This window comes from Synchiropus splendidus, chromosome 15 (genome assembly GCF_027744825.2).
Source record: "Synchiropus splendidus isolate RoL2022-P1 chromosome 15, RoL_Sspl_1.0, whole genome shotgun sequence".
Lineage (NCBI taxonomy): Eukaryota > Metazoa > Chordata > Actinopteri > Syngnathiformes > Callionymidae > Synchiropus > Synchiropus splendidus.
In genome coordinates this window covers 2,298,199-2,313,065 of record NC_071348.1, presented here as the reverse complement: position 1 = coordinate 2,313,065, position 14,867 = coordinate 2,298,199, and the positions used below count along the sequence as shown (strand labels likewise).

The window sequence follows — 14,867 nt, the reverse complement described above, 5'->3', positions numbered from 1 at the left end:
CTCTGTTCGCCATACTTCCCGCCTGGAAAAGGGTTTCACACTATTCTGTGGGGGGACTGGGGGAGCTGAGGCCTGGAGGGCAGCAAACACAGCCAACACTCTACAGTCATCCCAAGCTCAGTCATCTGGGAGAGGCTCACACTCCAGCTGCACGGCGTGGAGGGAGGAGCCAGATCACCGTCGCCGGCCTCACACGCCCCCAGGTGAACCCTAACCTCACGCTGGCCAGTCTGTGTGGACCCACTCTGTTTAGCTGTGGTGTGGAGAGAGACTTGAGCCATTCAACACTGTGAGCTGAAGTGACTCTGTGTCTGAAATGACCAAACAAGCAGGGAAGAACAGCGTTTTCAGAGCATAGCGCTGCTCCCTAGCAACAGTCCCACTCTGAAAACACTAACTATGTTCCTGAGGGGGACTACGGTTTCAATGGTCAGGGGTCTGGTTTTCTCACTGTAATCTGAGCGAGCCTTGTTTGGATTCCTCCAGACTAAGGAATATGGACGGAGCCTCAAACCTTATTATTATTGTACTCTCTTCCCTCAATCTCATGTTTTTCCCGACTTCTGTGAATCTCTGTGGAACTGATTTGGCAGAAAAGTTCCTGGCACCGGCGTCCTTACCCCCGACTGATGAGTTTAGCAGAGAAGATGAGGGGAAACAACAAGGTGAGGGCAGCGGAGGAGAGAGGGTCAGGAATTAGAAAAACAGGAGGATGAAACAGGAGCAGCTTCTTACCAGGGTACTGGTTGCGGTCCAGGTCCTGGCCTCCTCTGAGAGTGAAGCCGAAGCCAGGTAGGCTGCTGCTGGGGGTGGCCGTGCCTCTAAGCTCCTGGCTCAGCGTCAGGCCACGGGACGTGATGTCTCTGTTGCCGTTGAAGATCAACACTCTTCCCCCACCATCTTCTCCAGCGAAAGGACAGCCCACCGCCACGTCTGAGACAGAGAAGCACACCTGGTTTACCAATCAGCTGCAAGAAGCTCCTGCAGGAGGAAAACACACGGCGAGGAATGAAGGAAGCTTTCAGTCCAGTTTGGCTCTGCAGGCGTGATTCCTGTGGGATACATTCTGGCTCGAGTGGAAGCCACCGGGCAGGGTCACGGTCCACCTCCGATCATCTTTGCTGCTCACTGAACAGTTCAAGCTCTCGCAGGTAAATACTCCAGGGTCGAGGCAGCTTTCCAGAGAGACACAAGAATAAATACTTCTGACGAGGTTCTGAGACTGTGAACTGGCCAGTGTCCAGGCTCGGCCCGCAGGTTCCACTGACCTGGAGGGGAAGTTTAGAAGCACCAGCCGAGATATACCAGCCGACGTCAAACAATATATACAAGTGAAGAAGAGGTGGCTGTGATACTTGTTAATAACAGTGACAGGAGCCTGGCTGCAGGGTCTCACTCATCAAATAGTGCAGATCTAAGGCGAGTCGCTCTCTTGGTCAGATGTTTGGTCTCAGGCTCATCACGTCAGACACAGGAGACGTCTCCATGTTAGCGCACTACACTGCTGCCAGTGGGGAAGACTGAGTGGCTGCGAGCCACTTCCTGCCGTCTCTGCTTGTTTGATTTCCTGGCATGCTTGCGGCTATGGCCAGATTCCAGGAAGTCATTGTTGTGTTGAACTCTGTCTCCCCATCAATTTTCTCTGAGCTCAACCTGATCCCCAACTTAGGTCTAATCTCAGCCCGTTTACACTAAAGAAACATTCCACGCAGAGCAGCGAGGAGATCAGAAGTGCAGCATCTGAAGTGTCACTGCGGCTGATGGAGGAAGGAAGAGGGGCAGCAGAATCCCACCTCCCCGTCCACACACCTTGAGACATCCTGTTTGCCTCCCAAGCCTCTGCCTCAGCCTAAACAAGCAGTTCCACATGAGGCAGATTGCGGGGTTGAGAGGCTAAACGCAACCATGTGTGTGTGCAAGTGTGTATACGAGCCTGCGTGTCGCATGTGTGACGGCATGTCGAAGCTAACCCTGGCTACGGCCGGGAACATGCAACTAGATGCACAGACAAGGGAAACTGTTGACCGACACACGCACTCACACATGTATCACAATCAAACAAGCATTGAGCTCACAGAAAGATCAACTTGAGGAGCCCCCTCAGCAAGTCACCTGTTCTGGTTGCTGGGTTCTCCCCTCTTTTCTCAGGTATTTCCAAGCAGTTACCTTAGTCCAGCTAATGGTTAGCCGCAGGCCAACCTGCCGTCCCCGGAGACGCTGGCGCCTCAGATTGCTCAGCATTGATCCACCAGTTAAAGTGTTAAACAGGGCGGGACAGAGCAGCGCAAGTGCTGCTCATGAATAAATAACTTGTGAATTGTGGAGTCATGCAAGGGCCAGATGTGTTCCGTCGTCAAGGCATTCATCTTCCGGAACATTTGGGCTGCAGACCGTACAGTGAGTGTCACGCTGCCCAATCAATGAGAGACTAAGACAAACACACACGAGGAGGAAGGAGGGAGAGAAAGCGCCATATCAGTGCGTCTCAGCACACATGTGCAGCGTTAAATGTAACCAAAGAACACACAGGAGGTGCTGCAGACAGTCAGAGGTTTCATCTTCACAGACCCAGACCAAACACTGGACACGACACCGGGAACACAGAAGAAGCTTTTTCGTCCCTGAGGGGAGGAACACAGCTTTGCATCTCCACCTGGTCCTTTTACACTGTAGTCAGCGATGAAGTGATCTTTGATAAACTCGTCATGGTGAGAAGAGGGTGCAGCAACTGACTGTGTGATGTAATGACAACCCTACCCTTCCTCCCCTGCCTCCTTCTTCTCTCACCGTTGTATCCGTCGTGGTTGATGTCTCCCAGCGGCGCCACAGCGGTGCCAAAGCGGCCGAAGGTGTATGTCCCAGTCAAGGCGTGGGGTTTGGAGAAAGTATACGGAGCCAACTGCATGTACAGGTAGACTCTCCCCACCTCCCTTGGTTTGGTCTCCATTTCCCGCTCCATGTACAGCGGTGCTCCAACCAAAATATCATCCAACCTGAGGAGGAACTTTTGTCGTCATGAAGGTGAAGACGGGGGAGGCAGGACGAACGTACCCGTCTCCATTCAGGTCGGTCACGGCGACAGCGTAGCCAAAGTACGAAGCCATCTGAGAGGCAAACACAATAGTCAAGGCCAGTGACACATGAGAGATTTGAGGTGACACCATGTGATGCCAATACCTGTTCTCCTGTGAAGTTCTGGATGAAGGTCAGATTTGTGGAGTTGATAATCGCCACCTGTGCAACATGACGCAAATGTAACACACAACTTCCACCTTTGGCCCACGTGAGGAATTTGGCTCCCCATCTCTCCCCCACCCCCAACATCAGCGCCGAAACATTTCCCCATCATCTGCCTTCTTTCCCCCCAAACTAACCCTAGACATTGGGACGGGGGGGGCGGGGAATTCTTTCATAAGACCTAAAATAACAACCACATGGAGACAGCCGGGGGCAACACACACACACTCACACACAAGAGCAAACACTGTCCTAATGGCAGATGCTGCGCAGACAGCTGGGTCTGTAAATACATCTGCAGCGAGCTTTCATCCTAAAACTACACAAAACTTGCTAAAACGTTGCCGGTTAGGGTTTAGGGCCGTGTACGGAGAGGGGTCGGCGAGGTCACCGTCCCACACATGCAGCGGAAGTCGAGTGTCATTAGAGAGGATTGACACGGTCAGCCCTGGGGACAGGTTCCCAGAGATCTGGCCGCAGTTTCAGATCCCTTCACTGATTCACAGGCTCACGGGTGAAGATGCTGCAGGTTCAACATGCAACTCAGAAGCTCGCGTGTGTGTCTGTGTGTGATGCCGCTGAGGGACACCTCAGCGCTCGATGGGTCGCCAAGACTCAAGGTTGGTCGAGCCCAAACCCACAGTTGGAAACTATTTGAGCTTTTTTTAATATCATTTTGAATATGGGATCTTAGCTTGCACTTTTAACAGACCTTCTGAAAATAGGACTGAATTGTAAGTACACTTTCACGCATGTGACAATAACAGATGTGACACTATCTCCCTGTGTAATGTTATCACAGTTATTGTGTTGGTTGTCGGAGCTGCTCTCACTTACATATCCAAAGTTCTGTGCTCCTCGTGGGACTCCCGCCAAGAGCTCTGTGAAGCAGACCAACAGATCAAAGTGAGTATTCATTCAGCTCGAACGCTGCGGCTGCTGCACTGACGGATGAAGACAGAGCTGAGTGGAACTGCACAACCAAACCCATGAAGGGATCGGTCCCAACTCTTCCCGGTCTGAGGACAACTTTGGGAGACCACAGCAAGTTTGAGACAACGAATAAAGAGGCCTGTGTTTAGGAGTCCCTGACATGTGTTGTGCTGGAGGGGGTGATTGGGTCCTTGCGGGAGCTTTAATTGGATTGTCCCTGCTGAAGACTGAGGAACCAGCAGGACCCAGGGACGCTGCCTTCTTCACAGTCAAAGGACCCGCAGTGACACTTAGACCGAGCCACTGGAGCCACACCAAACACAGGCCCAGGGACTCGTATGGCCCTTGGGACTTGGAGTCTGCTGCTGGCTGGAAGGAGAGGATTTTGACCCAAACCTCCAACTGTTCTTGTGAACTGTTATTTTAGGAGAGTCCGTTGACAGGGGAGCTTGAATTGACCCCAAATGCCTCCCCCACACCGACATGTTTTCAATCACAGTGCTATGTGTTCAGATGAGTCTCCTTCCACACAATAAGCTGAGACTCACAGACTTCTGAAGGGTCCACTCAGTCTAATCAGTCAAAATGAAAAAGAGCTGTGGAGGACATGTCCCCCCTGGGGTCAGGACCTTGGTGAACAACCGTGGTGGAGCGCCATGTCCACAGTGTGTCTTTGCAAGGAAGGGTTTCTGCAACGGTTCCCGTCATGAGTTGGTGCGAGTCATGGCTCTTACCTTGCTCAGAGTCGCCTGTGAACTCTCCCACAGCCACCGAGTAACCTGCAACCAAAGCCAGAGCACAAGACAACATGCAGTGGAAATTATCATAGAGAATACAACTGCTGCCATTGATATGTGGGAATGAGAGGCTTCTTCGGGCCGGACTATGTTTGTTTCTCTTTTCCACATTAACGGAGAAGCCGCGGGCCGTCGGTAGTCTGAAGGACAAGTGAGGGGTTTTCAGGTGACTAGAAAGCTCAGCCATCTGGTAGAGACTCAGAGTGTAGCTGAGTGTTGTGCTTCATGTTAGGGTGCAGCTACCAAGAGAGGTCTCAGCTGGGAGAGAAATCAAATGCACTTTGGTTCTGATCTCTGAACAGTGTCGTGTTCCTCAGAGCGATCGTGGCTCAGACATCTGCTCATGACCAGAGCTCTACCGTGAAGTCAAGTGTCTGTGTATTTGGCTCTATTACAGATTGAAGGAATTAAAACTGCACCATTTTAATGAGTCCAATGGCAATATACTGTACTAGTCATAGTCACATGATTTCTATTTTCATCCTCAACAACATGCTGTGTTAGTCACCGAGGTAGCTGTCGTCGTGAGAGTCCTCGGCGGCCGACGTCTGCTTCTCTCCTGGGACTCGTCTCAGCACGGCCTTCAAAGAGTAGCCGTTGAGTATCTCTGCGATCCCCGCTGTCATCACCTGACCTGCACAAGCAGAGGCAGCGATAGGAACACGGCACACGAGCAGGGTGTCTCAGCTCCCCCCGGCAGGCTGGCTGATAGCACGGAAGCATGGTCTCACCTGAGAGCCAGCAGCCAAACGGCCTGGGCTGTTTTGAGTTATGGAGCAGCAGACAGAAAGGCAACAGCCCTCTTCTGCCGGTGGACAAGAGGTCGAGCTAACAAATGACGTCACTCAAGGCTGCCCTCCACCCTCCATCTATCCTTCAGAGCCTGTGTGCACATCGACAGTGCCCTCTGAACCCGGCTCCTCCTCACTCTTCCTCACTTAGAGTTTATCTCCCACAACAATATATCACTGTTCCTCTCCCATTATGAAGCATTTGTCTGATTAATGAGACTGACGCGGCCCGTCCTCCCATGAGGGGACAGTATACAGTCCTGTCCTGATGATGAAGATGTGTTTCACACCATGGAATCCAGCTTTGATGAACACACTGGAGTCAGCTGGAGGAGCACAGTCCTCCATTATTTAGTCAACAGCAGCAGTGACAGGAGAGTTACAGCGTCAGATCTGATGCGCTACAGTAGGAAATGTAAACTTGTTCGACGTCAGCCTAATGTTTTTCTTTAACAGATTTGTGTCAAAAATGTGCGACACGTTTCGCTGCTGCTGGAGCAACCTCCAAAAACACCGGCACCACGTTCAAGATCCAGGACGAGCTGGTGATAAACTCAACGTTGGATCGTACGCGGATCTGTGCTGAATGAATTTTGATGGAGAAATCCCTTTCCTTCAGAAGCTTGGAGTCTGCGCAGCCAGTTGGTCAGAACCTGGCTCGGAGCTCATACCCGTCCTCTCCGCTCCACACAGGCGCCTTGCTCTCCAGCCCGTCCAGAACCGTCCCTCCCCTCCACCAACCATCTGCCCTCCCTGACCTAATTTGGCTACTCCTGGTGTTAACCTTCTTCTCGAAACATAAACCCTTCTTCTCAGCCCATCTTTGATTTCTGACTCCCTCTTGCTGAGCGAGGCAGAGGGGCAGTTCCTCCACACTTCATTACCCATCGATCTGCTCATTACAGACCTAAACACTCACTTCCTGTGGCAACGTTGCTCGCGTGAAGGAAAGAGGCACCAACTGGGAGAAGCAAAGACGAGCAATGAGGCTGTGAAATGTAGTTTAAGAATCAGATCTTGTTTGTGAAACCTCCTGGCCACCTTCATTCTAGACCTATCCCCCATGCTCTACCATTTTTGTTACTTGCACAGAATGACTTATTGTGTCTAAACACAGCAAACTTCAGCCTGGGGTCACGTGTGGTCTGAAATTCCCTGGCCCTCAGAGGCCTTCATCCTTACCTTGCCAGTAGTAGCTTCCAGGTCCCCCCACCACCAGCCGTCCTTCCTGGAATGAAAAAAAAAATCAGTTCAGGTCAGTCACATGACATAAATCTGCCACAGGAACAGTGTGTGTGACTTGTGTAATTCAACATGAGTGTCGGCATGTGTGCACTTCGCTGTGCTCGACATCGAGTGGAGAATGACAGCTTCCTGTACGGAAGGGGAGAGTTGGACCCTGAGCCAGAGGTGAAAGCTCATTCTGACTAGAGGGTTAAAACTTCAAAATAACTGGGTTCCAGTTTGGTTCAGAGTCCTGTTTCAGGTTAGCCATGTATTTAGGGGGACAGGCTGGGGAAAGGGTGATGGCCAGGAGAGGTCCCCATAAGGATAGCAAAACAAACGTCTATGTGTTTAGCCTGTTGTGCAGAGACAGACGGCTCCTCTCGGGACAAACATGCACTCGTCTTGCTCCCATCATCTCATAAATCTTAAAAGGGAGGTTTGACTTGCAAAGAAAACGCTCTGCTGCCAGAGCAGCAGCTCGTCTCTGACAAGCTTCTCCCATTTTACCTTTGTGAAATCCACACTGAAGCCGGCCTGGCAGAACCCCTGGCCCTCCGGGTCTGGGTCATCTGCAAAAAACACAGAGAAAAACCCAGCCTTCAGCGATGACATCCATTGACATCGGACTTTGTTTGACTTTTGGGAGCAGGTTCGCCACACAGCATTTCACTTTTTATCGCAACAAAATCCAGCAGAAACAGCATTGTTTTCAGAAGAAATGTTTCTCAATTTAATTCCGCACAAATCCAGCTGGAGTGTAAAATGTCCAGTGGTGTAAAATTGAGCTTGGATCAGTCGCCAGCCGTGACTGGGCGCAACTCTAAGTTCTTAAATGACTGTGCTGATTTTCTTTGGGTGGCTCTGAGACACAGAACCTTCAGACATGTTTTTCACTGGATGGAGTCCGATTTGAGTTCCGGACCGCTCTGGATGTTCACTGAATTTTGATGAAAGTGTCATTTGCACAACTTCTTGTTTCTGGGGTATCAGACTCCCTAGATCCACTGGGGACTGCATTGTCTTGTTTTATTTCTCTGAGCTCTTACACATAAAAGGACTAACTAACAAATCTACTCTGGCAGAATGGTTTGTGTTTCAGAGGTTGCACCTCTGACTTTACCTGCTCCTCCATAATGAACTTCACTGTAGTCCTTGTCTCCAACATCCAAGGTCCAACTCTCCTCTCCACGTGACCAAACCATCCGCCCTCCACTCGTTCCTGATCTGATCCCTTCCTGGATGACTACCTCAGTATCTTCATCTCTGACTCCTCTGGCTCTGACTCAGCTCTCTGAGAAGCTCTTCTTCTTGCCTTGCTGCCTCACGTCACTTACAGAATCAGGCGAGGTCAAAGGGGAAACTACAGAGGTTCTGGGGTGCACTTGAGAGGCCGTGACCCCAAGATCTTCACGATCCCATTTGCAGAACTGGTGACAGATGTGAGGGCGAGAGAGACCCCAGCTGATGAAAGGGGACGAAGATAAGATGGCTACCAGTGGTTGCTGTGGAAACCTGTGATCTGAGGTTGAGCGGATGATGAACCCCAGCACTGGTCACTGCTGCGAGTGCGTTTATCAGGTGCTCTGATATTCATCTCAAGCCTGCAGCCAGAGAGCACAGTCAGAGCAGAGCCAACGTTTAGCCACGCTCATTTCCAAAAATGAAAATAGCATCCAATGAAAACAGCCTTCTGTGGTGAAGTGAGGGGCCACGGTGCGTGGAAAAAAAGAGGCCCTGGTTTTTACAGCTTAAAGGTAATTTTGGGTAAAGCCAAACACTCAGAAGTATGTTGTTAATAAACAGCCAAACTGAGTCATTGCGTGACTCGATGGCTCGTTTGCAGAGTTGGGTTTGGTGGGACGGAACCTGTTTAATGTCAGTGAGATGGACAGAGCCATGGGGCAGGGGAGGGGGAATATATTAATATATTTACAGATCCTTTTTATGTGTCAATCGTAAAAACAGCAGTTACTCAGGGGATTCATCGTGAAAATGTCTGGGTCTGTGGAAACACTGTTGCTGGAGCAGGGGACCAAATCAGAGCTGGCTGAGTGACACTGCCTGGACGCCGTCCGAGGAGGACTTACTCGACTCTCACCATGAGTGGTGTCCCACAACATGGCCACCTGCTGTTTACCACTGTGTCCAGAATCACAACCTCAAATTCAGCAACCCTTCCACTTCACCACAGCCAAGTCTCCATCTGCCATCTAGTCAACAAGCTCTTCCAAAGGTGGGTCACATCCACCACACCTCTGGACAAATGGAGAAGGGAAGGATAGGTTAGGCAGAGGAAGGAAGCGGCGGCGACTCACTGGTCCTGCAGGGCGAGTACTCTGCGTAGGCGCTGAAGTTTTGGACAGCCACGTAGCAGGTCCCCACCGGGTCCTTCTCAGCGCTCACTCTCACGGTTCGCCAGTGGTACAGTGGCGCGCAAGCCTGCAGCAACAAGTTCAGACCGAGTTCAACACCACTCTTTGGGCAAAAGAAGCCAACCAATCACTCACCACCACTTTGCCTTTGTGAGTCCTGACTGAGGCCCCGAACCACTGGTGAGACTTGAACTCCAGAGGCTCCCTGGTGCCGTTGACTTTTATCATCCGGTTATCTGAGGGAGATGTGAGAGGATGAAAGGGCTGCTCATGTTGTCATGGGTTATATAGACTGTGGATGGAAAACTACCCAACAAGCCTGCAACAAACTTCCAAACGCCATTTGCCCCAGAGGAACAGACGTTTTCGAGTCAGAGCTCCATAAAACACTCCCCACATCAAGCCAATCTGCACCATCCAAACAATAAAGTGTTAGTTTGCTGGTGGCAGTGAAAAGGTCTGGCAACAGTCCTGAGACTCCACTGTGGATCCCCCTCATCAGGCAGGTTTCATGTGATGGGTATGAGGCAGCGATATTCCTTCTGTAACGGATCCTTCATTTTAGATTTAAACCTGCGACTCTGTCCCCCCGACTCGTGTGTCGAGGTCTGATCTTCTTAAACTTACTGACGCCAAAGCAGAAAAACCCACAGCAAACAGAGGGGCCTTCAAGATTCCCCAAAGGTCTTGATTTGAAGCACAAGTTCAGTCAATTTCGCCAGTTGTTTTTCCAACAGCTGCAACAACTCTTAAAAAGAAACCGAGGCGGCCATATTGTGTTGGGCCGCCTGCCTGAGATCAGGATGACGGGAATCTCCCACCATAGTCGTCTTGGCTCGTGGAGGTTCTCTTGCTCTGACACCTGCAATATTGTCGAAAAGACTCCCACAATCCTGAGACAAAGTCTTAAAACTGTGGCAGAGCAGTATGGGGTTGGTGTATAAGTGTAGGAGGTTTTACTGAACAGTGATCATGTCGCCCTCAAACTTAGCAATTCCCACTCATTGGCAAAGAAACATCTTGAAATCAAACATCTCTGTGTTCATATCTACAGACCTGAAGCAGCCCATTTTGAGGATCCAACCTGACAAGTCTGCCTTTTGTCACGACAACACAAGTACATCATCATCAGGATGGAAAAGAAGCAGGAGCGTGCTTCTAGGTTTGAGGTCCTTCCTGCAGTAATGGCTCTGCTGCCACCCCACACAACCCCACCGGGAGCCTCTCATCAATCAGCTCTTGCATAACCGACCCACTGCCGTCACACACACACGTTCATGTTTATACCTCTGACCTGAACCTTACAATTAACCCCCAAAACACCCCTGCGAGAAGCAACCCTGAATTACCTCCTGGGAGGCGAGAATGGAGAAGGCATTTGCTTTGTGAAAGCAATCCATCGGGCAGAGCTCCGACCCGACGTGTGCCGCTGGGGGAAGCGTTGTGAGAGGCGCGTCACTGGCTGGTGATAAAAGTGAAGCGTGGTTTCACTGTACGGGAAGAGGCGGGACCCGAGTCAACGACATGGAGGCAGGTGGACGCTGCTCTGGCCAGGATAGGTTTGGCTTAACGGAGAAAAACTCATTTGTCTTTTGCGTTACGAGACAAAACAGGCTCCTGGGCCACCCGTTAACCCCTGACCTTCCAGCTACAGACCTCCACTTGCTTGCAAAGGTCTGACTGGGAATTCTCCAATGGCTCCAGAGAGTGTGGCACACACTCACGCAGCGGAAGGAGGGAATCTGTCTGCCAGCTGGGCTGCGAACATGTTTTCAGGCGGCACCACGCGCTTCAACTTCCATCCAAGTTCAGGATGGTTTTCTGCTGAGGAGCTCTTCAACAGGTTCCCTCAGTTCAGAGTTTTGTTTTGATTGAAAGGGACAATCAGGGTCAGCAAAAATACCTGGTGTTGTCTTCTTGGACAAAAACCCATCATCATCATCCGAGCCTCCTCGTGCTTCACGCCTCCGTCTGACAGAGAGCGATGGAGAGACCCGGGGAGGGGGAGAGGAGATGGGGATGTGTTTTCAAGATCTAATGAAAAGCAGACCTCCTCCAAACCCCCTTTCATCCAAAAGGGAACTAAATTCCCATGTGCACACAGTTACGCCCCCTCTTCCCTGCCCTTCCTCCCTGCCTCAGCCCCCCCCCCCTCTCTCACTCACTTCCTCAGATTTTCACTTGATATGGCCTTTCACCTCAGTCGCTCTCCTCCACACACGAGCACAGCTCACACCGACTGGATGGCCAGTGCTGATGAGTAGGTATTGAAAAGTGAGGTCATCAAGATGGAGCGGCTGAATGCAGTCAGCTCCGCCGCTGCATGAGGCTGATGAGAGCCACATGGCTCTGTTACGACAACTTGGACTCTAAGGGACAGTCAAAAGGTCTGTGGTTCAGTTCCTGCCGTGACTCTACAGAGAAGATGATGACAATGCAGGAGGACTTCTCCACGCTGAGGCTCAACTGTCAAATCCACTCTCACCGCATGAAACACAACACAAAACACAACACAAACACAAAAAAGTTTGTCCTTAAATGAGTCGACACACTCTCAAATGATGAATGAACGAATGAATGCTAGTCCACTTTTTTCGACTACACTGTGAATGTGTCACATGACAAGAAATATGTGTGTCACTTTTTGCTACATTGCATGCAGATCAGTCAGCATGAACTTGGAAAGGAGCAGAGTGAAGAACACTTCTTCTGATCTTGGCTAGATCTGAATGACCTTTTGGAATCAACCACGATGAACTTGTTTCTAGTGCCTGATGCCAAGTGCATGAGATCAACCTGAACTAATTCAGTCCATAGAAGATGCAACAGAGGGGAGTTTAGCCGAGGAAAAGAGGAAGATTCCCCGCGTTTCTGTCAGTGTCTTCTGCAGCAGAAGGCCACTTTGAAGGGGCAACACAGGTATGATGGAGACATGAAGTGTGCTCAGATACGTGCAAGGAAAAGCTGAAGAGACTCACTTGAACTGTCGAACGGTATTTGTCGGCAACCGTCTGGCGGTCCGGGCCAGGGGCAGTAGTAGACCGCTCCCGCCTCCACGATGCCCGGCTGGGACGTGTTCGCCTTTGGAGCGCCCACTAAGACGCTCACCCTGGTGGGAAATGACAAGTCATCCTCTGAAAGCAAGTTGATCTGAGCCCACTGGTGCTGAGAAAAGTCTACTCACGTGCTGCTGTCCGGTGATGCGTGGTAAAAGTCCACGGAGTATCCAAAATAGCTTCCATCTGGCCCGCGGAAGACGGACGGACGCTGTGCGTAAATATTAAAGCTCCTGACTGGAAGCGGGATGAGAAGCGAAAGGAGCCCGAGAATGAATATCCCGCCGGGGGAACCGCAGTCCCATTCGCGCCCCATCCCACAGACGAATGCCCCACACCGCCTCCGCGTCTGAGAGAAAACCTCGGGGGGAGGGAGACAGCAGGCGGGAACGAGGGGCCGCGGGTGCAGGTGTGGCGCGCGTAAAAGTGACTGGATCCTTGCAGTGGTCTCGAAACCCTCCACACCACCGGACCGGTCCGCTCCAAGTCTGCACACGAGAGCCCGCCCTCTGTAAAAAACCTATGACCCCCGCACACGCACGGACACGCGCATCGCGCACTGGGCACCAGACTCTCGGCGGTTACGCAGAAAGTGACTTCACAAAAGCGACGTTATGTTGGAACTGTCAGTCACGACCGGATCTGGACAGATGGAGTTTAGTTTGTCCTGTGGCGGAGACAGATCGGTGCATGTGACTCTCAGCGGAAGAGTCGCGCACAAGCATCAAATCAAGTTATACGCTTCAATCGCTGCCGATATCTCTTCGATTATACTGAAATTTCCACACACACTGAACAAACAATGCCACCCTTATTTTTCACATGCAACTGCACAGGCGCAATTAACCTGCCACTACTGTCACTTTCGCCCCGTGTCGCAGTGACTGGCCTGTATGCTGCCAACATACATGGCTTGAATAAAGCTGCTTCTCAATCTGACACTGTCCCACCAGTGGACGACCGTCAGGGCCTTCAAGGCCTCCTCGCTGGCTACACATGACCAGGAATCACCATCATAATGACGGCAAAAGTTCCCCCAAAATATATCAAAGTAATCTCCACATTGTCTTCATGTCACACTATCTTTCCTCCAGGGTTGTTTTTATCCAACCAGAACCCAACCTTCAGAGTCAGTGCTGAAGGCATCTGAGCTCTTCTGACAGATCTGACAGAACAGGACTGGAGCCGAGCCGGAACTCTGGTCTCTGAACCACGAGTAAGCGCCTTCTACCAGCTTGCTCAAGGGAATCCAGTTTGCTCCCTCTTATCTTTGATGGTATTTTTGGCCAAGGGCGTCATTTCGGACCCAAGAATAATCAGATCAAATGATGATCTCATCTTTTCCTTCTGTTTTGGTCCTTAGTGACACAGTGCGCAACTGCACTCTTTTGCCCAAACGTTTGGGCTTAAAAAAAGAGTGTTCCGCCAGTGAAAGGCACAGAGCAACAACAGTTTAGATCATCACACGGTGACTGTAAAGTCTGATTTCCACCCACAGGTTCGGCTGCACATTACAGGTGGACAGTTCAAAGGAGAGCGAGGATCAACACACACCAGTTACTGCACACGCCACACATGCTCCTGCTCAGCTTTTACACACTCTTGGCTGCTCTCTCTTCTCTTGATAAACTCATAATGAGACTGATTTAGTCTGCTCCTCACTGAGATTAGTTCACATCCTGTTTCCATTAGTTGAATCCATTACAGGCTCACTCGGCCAATAATGCAACACTAGTGGAGCAACAAACACGGCTTTGTTCAATCGTGAGCATGTGAAAGATGCACCAGAGTTATCGCAATCATAGCAGCGTTTGACAGTCGTGTCAAAGTGTCACAAGTGTCGAAGAAATATTGCACTCTTATCTGTGTGCAGCATTGATGTGTGCGACCTTTCAAATCCTGACTAAGTTGTGACCAATCGCATCAAACCTTTGGCAGAGAAGAGATATGTTCTAGTTCAAAGACAGCCATTTGACACAAACTGAACTCTGACCCCAGTGGACCTGGAGTCAGAAATGACAGAACTCCAAGCTCTGTCATGAGAAAAGCTGGACTTAAAAAGCAGCTGTTTGTGGAACTGGATGTTGACTCATTCATAGTCTCAGCTGTCATTGCTGTCCATTTGTCAGCGTGAGAGACATCTTTCCTTCACTGCTGTCTCTGGGAATTAGCCACTTCAACAATTCTGTTTTTCCTTTGAGTTTGTAAACGCTCCTACACCTCACTAGGAGTCAGCTGAGGGCATCACTGCTCTTTGGCTGCCGTGAGTTGAAATTCCCATCCAACATGGATGTTAGGAGTCAGAAAAAAACAAATCTGAGAGTGTGGATGCTGAATTCACTGCTGCCAAGTGCACAGGTCTCAAACAAGCAGACAGTGTGGCGCACCTGATTCAGTGTTACCTGAAGGGCTTGAAGCAAGTCTTCTGGGGGACAGTGAAGGAGGGAGTGTCTT

The 14,867-nt window shown here is 50.6% G+C and overlaps 1 protein-coding gene across 1 annotated transcript in view; it reads right to left on the bottom strand.

Moving 5' to 3' along the window:
• itga8 (integrin, alpha 8) overlaps positions 1 to 14,867 on the bottom strand; it is a 25,741-nt gene extending 10,874 nt beyond the window's left edge. Inside the window, exons 1-13 of the mRNA XM_053887006.1 lie at positions 12,542 to 14,867; positions 12,336 to 12,466; positions 9,493 to 9,593; positions 9,301 to 9,424; positions 7,493 to 7,554; positions 6,941 to 6,986; positions 5,476 to 5,601; positions 4,905 to 4,949; positions 4,075 to 4,118; positions 3,178 to 3,234; positions 3,052 to 3,104; positions 2,788 to 2,993; positions 736 to 933 (exon numbers count right to left, since the gene is read on the bottom strand). Coding sequence (XP_053742981.1) covers positions 736 to 933; positions 2,788 to 2,993; positions 3,052 to 3,104; positions 3,178 to 3,234; positions 4,075 to 4,118; positions 4,905 to 4,949; positions 5,476 to 5,601; positions 6,941 to 6,986; positions 7,493 to 7,554; positions 9,301 to 9,424; positions 9,493 to 9,593; positions 12,336 to 12,466; positions 12,542 to 12,729 — 1,381 coding nt within the window. The 5' untranslated portion in view covers positions 12,730 to 14,867. The remainder of the gene's footprint in view (positions 1 to 735; positions 934 to 2,787; positions 2,994 to 3,051; positions 3,105 to 3,177; positions 3,235 to 4,074; positions 4,119 to 4,904; positions 4,950 to 5,475; positions 5,602 to 6,940; positions 6,987 to 7,492; positions 7,555 to 9,300; positions 9,425 to 9,492; positions 9,594 to 12,335; positions 12,467 to 12,541) is intronic.